This window comes from Salvelinus alpinus, chromosome 13 (assembly GCF_045679555.1).
Source record: "Salvelinus alpinus chromosome 13, SLU_Salpinus.1, whole genome shotgun sequence".
Taxonomy (NCBI): Eukaryota; Metazoa; Chordata; class Actinopteri; order Salmoniformes; family Salmonidae; genus Salvelinus; species Salvelinus alpinus.
This window is the reverse complement of record NC_092098.1, coordinates 6,579,363-6,588,012: the sequence shown is the minus strand read 5'-3', so window position 1 is coordinate 6,588,012 and position 8,650 is coordinate 6,579,363. Positions and strand designations below refer to the sequence as shown.

Below are 8,650 nucleotides of genomic sequence, written 5' to 3'. Positions count from 1 at the left end.
CTATGTTGGTTTAAGGGTGACCTGATATGGCTCTCAATTAGAGGCAGGTGGTTTTCATTTCCTCTGATTGAGAGCCATATTAAGGTAGGTGTTTTCACATTGATTGTTGTGGGTGGTTGTCTCCTGTGTCTGTGTATGTTGCGCCACACGGGACTGTTTTCGGTTTGTTTGTTCATTCGGTTTTTGTGTAGTCTGTTTTTCCTGTTCGTGCGTTCTTCGTGTTTCATGTAAGTTCTTACGTTCAGGTCAGTCTACGTCGTTTGTTGTTTTGTATCTATTCAAGTGTTCTTCCTGTTTTTTCGGTTTTGTTTAATAAATATAATGTCAAGTTACAACGCTGCGTCTTGGTCGAATCACCACTCCTCCTTTTCGTATGAAGAGGAGGAGGAATTCCGTTACACTTGCAGCATGGGCTAACTGAGTCTCGGTAACTAGCCATGTTACAGTAGCTGTCACCAGAGACTGGGAAGTAGAAAAGTAATTCAACTCGAACCAAAATGTTCCTTTCGGTAAGTACTAAACACTGTCGATAAGAGCTGAGGTCCTACGTTCGGCAGGGTTAACCTCAACATTCGCCTGTGAACTGTTATGTAGGAATTCAGGAATTTAAGTCATGCTGAGGAAAGCTTCAGGAGCTGTCGTGATCATTTCCGCAAGGAAGAGATGCGAGAATGACCACAAGGCGGGCGAGTGGAGCCTCAGAAGGAGGAATGGGCTCACCTTATTCGCCACCTGTTTGTCTCCGACAGACGTTGTGTGATCGGTTACTTCAGCATTTGTGACTGCCTGAGAAATCCAATTGTGAGATATCGAAACAAGTATTAAGACCTTAATACATTCACTCACAAATGACCACTGTCCCAGCTGCACTAGATAGATAAGTACATATACCGATACAATTTACTTTGCATTTAGTAGTCCAACAGCACAAAGAACTAATGAATGTTTGAACACGTTCTTCTTGGCCATGGGCATTCTGAAGCGCCGGCCAGAGGGAAGCCTCTCCAACTGAGGGTGTAGAGGGTGGGAGGGGTTGCTAATGACAGCCAGTGTCTTCTTTTTGGTTGCTTTGTGGAACAGAATGCTCAAATGTGCCTGTGGTCGACCAATTACTTTGCTGGCTGTGTTTACTATTCTGGTCAGTTTGCTTTTGCTCCTCACGCTCAGATGACCATGCCAGACTGTCATATTAAACGCGAGGATGCTCTCCACCAAGCTGCTGTACACCCTCTCCAGAACATCCTGGCTGACCCCAAACCCCTTTAATTTCCTGATTAAGAACAGGCGTTGGCTTTCTTCCAAAAAACTCAGCTTGTTATCAATTTGTGTCCCTAGATATTTAAAACACTTAACCACCTCCACTGGTTGGTCGCTCAGAGAGAGTGGTTGGGACATTGGTAAGTTGTTGCCGTTGATGATCAACTCCTTTATCTTTTCCACATTGATGTGGAGGGCACTTGACCAACACCATTCTTGAAGGTTGTTGGTCTGTTTAAAATAGCTGTCCCCATCTGACGTAGCAACTTTAAAAAAGAGTCCTACCAGAGCCATGTCATCTGCGTACTTAAAAAGGCTCACATTGTTTCCTCGGATCTTCATCTCGTTAGTATAGATAGAGAACAACAACAGTGAAAGGACACACCCCTGGGGCACTCCTGTGTTCTTGCGTCACGGCCCTGCGTTGAATCATGGGAACCATTATCCTCTCCTCCTCATCCTGTTCTCCTCTCATCCTCCTCTCCATGACCTCATCCTCCTCTAAATGCTGCCTCTTTCGTCCCCCTACCTAACCTCCTACTCTCTTCTCTCTTTCCCTTTCTTGCCGCTCCACTCACGCCTTGTACCTTCCACACTCTTACTCTGTACATCAATAAAAATCCATTTGGCACATGATTATGCTCAGCCACAAAATGGGATGGAGGTGCTATTTTTAGCCGGCTAAGGGAGGAGAGGGAGGGCATGGGAGCGAGAGAGAGAGAAAGGGGGTGGGATAAACCGTTATTTTCGTTCTGTAGCTGTATGTCGGTCAGAGGCACAGAGCTCTGTGGCAGCTTGGCTAGAGGCGGCGAGAGGGGTGAGAGGCAACGAAGACGAGCATACGACACCACCAGAAACACAAATAAGACACAGGTAGGAAGCTCTGCTGCATTCTACATAGAACAGGCAAAGCCAGACACCTGGACTGATAGCAATACTAATAGATGGTACGTGCCCTGAGGAAATTGAATGGTTATATCATAGCTGCGTACATGGCCAGGCAATAAGTACACAAAAACAATGTATGTGCTGATGCTCAATGGCAAAATAGTTGATATGCTTAAAATATCATTAATTCAAGTTCAAATTTTGGTACCCTATGGGATGTGCAGAACAAATATACGTCATAACCTATATTTGAGATTCTGCATAAAATTAAGATATTTTTAGGATACTAGATGAGATTATGTAATAGGGATTTGTTTTGCTATGTGAATGAAGTCCCCATGCCTAATGTAAGCTAGTAACACTGGTCTGACTGTCGGTTTGTCAGTCTGTCTTCTAAACTCACTGTTCCTGAGACAACATGAGAATATGGAGGGGCAAAATTAGTTGTTTACATGGCGTCCTAAAATGGAGAGCTGTGCTGTGTTACCTTCAATGAAAAGGAAAGCTAGTAGTTTAAACCCACTCAATGTTAATCTGTGCTTTTATATATTTATTAGTGTGTGTGTGAACATGTTTTTGTGTGGTGTATGTGTGGGTTATTAGGTGGGTGGATTGTGTGGTGTGTGTGTGGGTTATTAGGTGGGTGGATTGTGTGGTGTATGTGTGGGTTATTAGGTGGGTGGATTGTGTGGTGTATGTGTGGGTTATTAGGTGGGGGGATTATGTGAGTGTGTGTGGGGGTTATTAGGTGGGTGGATTGTGTGGTGTATGTGTGGGTGGATTGTGTGGTGTATGTGTGGGTTATTAGGTGGGTGGATTATGTGAGTGTGTGTGGGTTATTAGGTGGGTGGATTATGTGAGTGTGTGTGGGGGTTATTAGGTGGGTGGATTGTGTGGTGTATGTGTAGGTTATTAGGTGTGTGGATTGTGTGAGTGTTTGTGTGGGTTATTAGGTGGGTGGATTATGTGTGTGTGTGCCTAATATGAGCACACCCTGAGATGTGATGAGGGAAAGCAAGGTTACCATGGAGACGGGCTCAGCACATCTTTCCTGTAAACGATTGCACATACAAATCAAATACACAAATTTTAAAAACATACAAATAGCATGGTCAATTACACTTTGCCTGTTTTTGACTTTTTCCTTTATTTAACTAGATGCAAATTGATAATTAATTAAAAAATGTGTCATTCTCATGGCATTGTTTACATTTTCCACAATCCAAGCTTTGCAAAAACAAAAAGTTATTCTCAGAGACTGACCTGTCCAGCCTCTCTCTCCCTCCTGTTTCCCAGGCATGCGACCCCGCTCCAGACTCCTGGCTAAGAGGTGCCTGCCCACCATCAGGGAGGGCTATGAGGAGCTGGTCCAAGACATGAACCAGGCCAACAGCCGCCACCTCCCTCCCCATGGTCAGGCGCACTCACTGTCTACCCATGACTACTTCCTGTCCATCTGCCAGCTCGCCCGACCAACCTTCCCCCAGGGCGAACCTGACTATGACATCCTCACGGTGGGCGCTCTGGCCTCCCTGAGGCTGCACAGACTGAGTGACCGTGTGCCACCCTGTCAGCCTCTGATCTCTAAGGTCAGCCGCCACACACAGTCAGAGCAAGAGGAGAGTCAGAATAAGTGTAGTGGCCCAGAGAGAGTGGTGGATGTCAGTTCACGTCAGACCTCCAGTAGGGTTGTCCCCAGTGTCTCTGACCCTCTGGAGTTCCTCTATGGTCACAGGGAAGGACTCCTCTCAGCCGCCTGTCGCAGCCATGACTCACAGGGCTGGATGGGCGAAGGGAGTCAGAGTGCGACCCAGCGTCGACCACGACCCCCGGTATGTGCCGGCAGTTTCCCCCGCATGTGTTCCTCGCCCGTGACCCAGCGCAAAAGCAGCTGCCCTGAGCTCTGCCTGATGGACCCCACTGACCAAAAGAAGCCAAACCCTGACCCTGCTCCACCACAGACATCCTCATCAGACCAGCAGAAACCTGGTGCCTCCAGCTCATTCTCATGGACGTTCCAGAATGACCCAGACAGGGCACCTGCAGGTGAGAGGGGGAAGTGCACTCGCTACATGGACAATCACACAATGGTGTCACACTGGATCGCTGACTGTCGCTCGGCCTGGAGAGAAGCCAGAGTCAGGGCGTGCATGCTTCCTGCCATCGCAGAGATGTAACCTTGTGTAGCGTTGTTAATCCCCACTTTTAAGTACTGTACATTATGGATCCTTGATGTACTTATGTACCGCTTAATTGGTACATTTGGACAACGCAGGTCCATATGGTAACATGTACAAATTGAGTTTTCATGCCTGATCTTTTTGTACAGTATGTAGTGTAAGACATATTGTAGACTAGCGTATGCCTCACACATATCACAGTAAGTGGAATGTTGACAGTGCCATCAGTATTAGGGTAGTCTCGTAAAGTTGAACAAGACAGGATTTTGGAAGGATGATCACGCGAGACAAGTAGTAGGGTGAATAAAGATGTGTGGAAAAGATGCAGAATTTGCTATAAGGATTATGCACAAAGACATATGACTAAGAAAAAATGACAGGTCATAATCTTTACTATTGAGTGAGTGATATCTCACTCCATTATTGACGAATGATAACTCTGGTCAAATAAAACGTTCTACTTTTCATAACAATGGGAATGGTACAGTTTTAGAATCAGAACGAAGGATAATGTGATCCGATAGCTAGTTCAGGCTCTCTGTAGGAGAGCATTCAAACTCAGACTATTCTCAGTGGTTCTGAAAATGTCTCTTGCGATTTCCTCTCTCATGTATGATATGAGTTATGCAATGACAATGTAGATCTGTGCAAAACTGATGAGTCTATTTAAATCTTCCACTAAGTAAAGCCATGATGAAATGGTACATCATATTCACACTGAGTGAAACAGCATGTGACATTGTAGTATATTCTTTTTTGATTGTGTTTAATGGCCCTCCATGACAGTACAATGAACTCTGTGTCAAAATATACAAATGGAAAGACAACAGTATAATTGACTTGTAAAAGGTTGACAATACAATCGTTCGATCTTGTATGGTATGGCTTTTGTACCTCTGTCCATTGTTGGCTCGTAATCTAATAAAATTGTGTTTTACCCTGCCTCTGAGTGTCCAAAACATATACCTGTTGCACTAGGAAATATATCCGTATAGTGCAAGATAAACAAGTTATCCTAAACCCTTCTGTGATGGGGAGATAATAAAATTGAAGTCCTGCTCAGTATCAATTTTTTTTACCCCTTTTTCTCCCCAATTGGTAGTTACAGTCTTGTCCCATCGATGCAACTTCCGTACGGACTCGGGAGAGGCAAACGTCGAGAGCCATGCATCCTCCAAAACACAACCCCGGCAAGCAGCACAGGTAATTGACACACTGCTCGCTTAACCTGAAAGCTAGCTGCACCAATGTGTCAGAGGAAACGCCGTACAGCTGGCGACCAAAGCCAGCATGCATTTGCCCGGCCACCACAAGGAGTCGCTAGAGCCTGATGGGACAAGGACATGCCAGCCGGCCTAACACTCCTCTAACCCAGACGACCCTTGGCCAATTGTGCAACACCTCATGGGTCTCCCGGGCGCAGCCAGCTACGACACAGCCCGGGATCGAACCCGGATCTGTAGTGATGCCTCTAGCACTGCGATGCCGTGCCTTAGACAGCTGCGCCACTTGGGAGGCCCCCTGTCCTATATCTTGAAGCATTATGACGGATTCTAAATTCCTAGAATTAACCAGGGATGTTATTTGTACAACAATTTAAATAGGAACTAGATTACAATAATGAATATACAACTGATTTTCAAGACCTTGTATGTACAAGCCTTGTCATGGACATGGCAACTTGAATAATAACTTTGTCAGTCCAATGGTTGATTTGTGCAAACAAGTAACACATTGCCCTCCGGTGATAGCAGTAAGTTGGCCTTTTGTTGAGGTAGGGTAAATCCATTTTAATTCAATCACTTTTTGACGGCACCCCTTTTAATTTAAACAAAACTTCCCATACATGTTTGCCCATGGTAGAAGTGCTCAGAAAGTGACTTTTTTTGCCAAAACAATTCAAAAGATTAAGGTGCTCAAAGTTGACCTATTTTGTATAACGTACCATACCATGAGACATCCATTTCTTCAACACGATAAGACAGCCTACAGGGAGGAGGTAAGAACCCTGGCAGAGTGGTGCCAGGAAAATAACCTATCCCTCAACGTCAACAAAATGAAGGAGCTGATCTCGAACTACAGGAGACAGCAGAGAGCACATTGACAGCCTGAAATGGCCTTCACACAAACAGTGTGGTGAATAAAACTCTACAGAAATTCGATTTGGCCCCTGAGACCCTGTGAGGGAAATTTTATGGTTGTGTATCAAATCAATGATACTTTTCTAATAACCAATTAGATGGGTTCATGCAGGTGACTGACTGATTGTGTATGGAGGAATCCTCACTATCACTGATAAGAAACTTGACAGTACGCCCAGAATGTTGCTATGGGAACAACCGAGGTATCTCAGTTTCAAGGTCTCAACTTGGAGAGAGAAAGCCTTGTGAGGTATTGGTCAGTCACATGTGCGAGCCACCGGTAATTATTAATTATGCTAAATCATGTAAATATAACTTGTCTGTGAATAGCCATATATAAGACAACTGCAACAGATTTTAGACCATGTTAAGAGTTAATGGAAAACTGTTTAAAAATATATCTCACAGTTGAAACACTAAATAGTGTCTCATTGTCACGTTCCTGACTTTATTTCCTTTATTTTGTCTTTGTTTAGTATGGTCAGGACGTGAGCTGGGTGGGCATTCTATGTTATGTGTTTCTATGTTGGGTTCTTTTCAATTAGCCTGATATGGTTCTCAATCAGGGGCAAGTGTTTTACGTTTCCTCTGATTGAGAACCATATTAAGGTAGGCTGTTCACACTGTTTGTTTGTGGGTGATTGTTGCTGTGTCTGTGTTTGTTGCACCACATGGTACTGTCTCGTCTCGTCTTGTTTCGTTTAGTTCGTTCTTTCCTGTTCGTGCGTTCATTGTTATATGTTCTCAAGTTCAGGTCTGTTTACGTCGTTTTGTTGTTTTGTCATTTATCAAGTGTGCTTCGTGTTCGTCTTTCTTTAAATAAATCATTATGTCTTCATACCTCGCTGCATATTGGTCCGATCCTTGTTCCTCCTCAGACGAGGAGGAGAACGAACGTTACAGAATCACCCACCAACCAAGGACCAAGCAGCGGGGTAATAGGCAGCAGGAGCAGAGTCTGGATTACACTACGTGGGAGGAGATCGACAGGTGGGCGATCGACCCAAGGAGAATGCCGGAGCCCGCCTGGGATTCTCTGGAGCAGTGTGAGGAGGGATACCGGCGAATGGAGGCAGCACGACGACGCGGTAGGAAGCCTGTGAGTCAGCCCAAAAAAATTCTTGGGGGAGGCTACAAGGGAGTGTGGCGAAGTCAGGTAGGAGACCTGCGCCAACTCCCCGAGCTTACCGTGGAGAGCGAAAGTACGGGCAGACACCGTGTTATGCGGTAAAGCGCACGGTGTCTCCTGTACGTGTGCTTAGCCCGGTGCGGGTTATTCCACCTCCCCGCACTGGCCGGGCTAGATTGAGCATTGAGCCAGGTGCCATGAAGCCGGCTCAACGCGTCTGGTCTCCAGTGCGTCTCCTTGGGCCGGCATACATGGCACCAGCCTTACGCATGGTGTCCCCGGTTCGCCAACACAGCCCAGTGCCGGTTATTCCACCTCCCCGCACTGGTCGGGCTACGGGGAGCATTCAACCAGGTAAGGTTGGGCAGGCTCGGTGCTCAAGAGAGCCAGTACGCCTGCACGGTCCGGTATATCCGGCGCCACCTCCCCGCCCCAGCCCAGTACCACCAGTGCCAACACCACGCACCAGGCTTCCTGTGCGTCTCCAGAGCCCTGTTCCTCCTCCACGCACTCTCCCTGTGGTGCGTGTCTCCAGCCCAGTACCTCCAGTTCCGGCACCACGCACCAGGCCTACTGTGCGCCTCAGCCGGCCAGAGTCTGCCGTCTGCCCAGTTCCGCCTGCACTGCCTGTCTGCCCAGTTCCGCCTGCACTGCCCGTCTGCCCAGAGCCGCCTGCACTGCCCGTCTGCCCAGAGCCGCCTGCACTGCCCGTCTGCCCAGTGCCGTCTGCGCTATCCGTCTGCCCAGCGCCGTCTGCGCTATCCGTCTGCCCAGCGCCGTCTGCGCTATCCGTCTGTCCTGAGCCTTCAAAGCCGCCCGTCTGTCCTGAGCCTTCAAAGCCGCCCATCTGTCCTGAGCCTTCAAAGCCGCCCGTCTGTCCTGAGCCGCTAGAGCCGTCCGTCAGTCAGGAGCCGCTAGAGCCGTCCGTCAGTCAGGAGCCGCTAGAGCCGTCCGCCAGACAGGAGCCGCTAGAGCCGTTCGCCAGACAGGAGCCGCTAGAGCCGCCCGCCAGACAGGAGCAGCCAGAGCCGCCCACCAGCCATGACCTGCCAGTG

The 8,650-nt window shown here is 47.4% G+C and overlaps 1 protein-coding gene across 2 annotated transcripts; it reads left to right on the top strand.

The window, feature by feature from the left end:
• The first annotated feature begins 2,013 nt into the window (after positions 1-2,013).
• On the top strand, positions 2,014-6,889 carry LOC139536882 (uncharacterized). Of its 2 annotated transcripts, XM_071337585.1 has the most exons (3): positions 2,014-2,130; positions 3,442-4,191; positions 5,428-6,889. In XM_071337585.1, exons 2-3 carry the CDS (start codon positions 3,444-3,446, stop codon positions 5,550-5,552), a joined length of 873 nt encoding a protein of 290 aa, XP_071193686.1. In that variant the 5' UTR covers positions 2,014-2,130; positions 3,442-3,443; the 3' UTR covers positions 5,553-6,889. The 2 variants fall into 2 exon arrangements, with proteins under 2 accessions (XP_071193686.1, XP_071193685.1); XM_071337584.1 differs by lacking the exon at positions 5,428-6,889 and having other exon boundaries at positions 3,442-5,267.
• The last annotated feature ends 1,761 nt before the right edge of the window (positions 6,890-8,650 follow it).

What these genes read in the sequence shown, in the direction of transcription:
- LOC139536882 (XM_071337584.1), top strand. Translation starts at nt 3,444, where the DNA reads ATGCGACCCCGCTCCAGACTCCTGGCTAAGAGGTGCCTGCCCACCATC.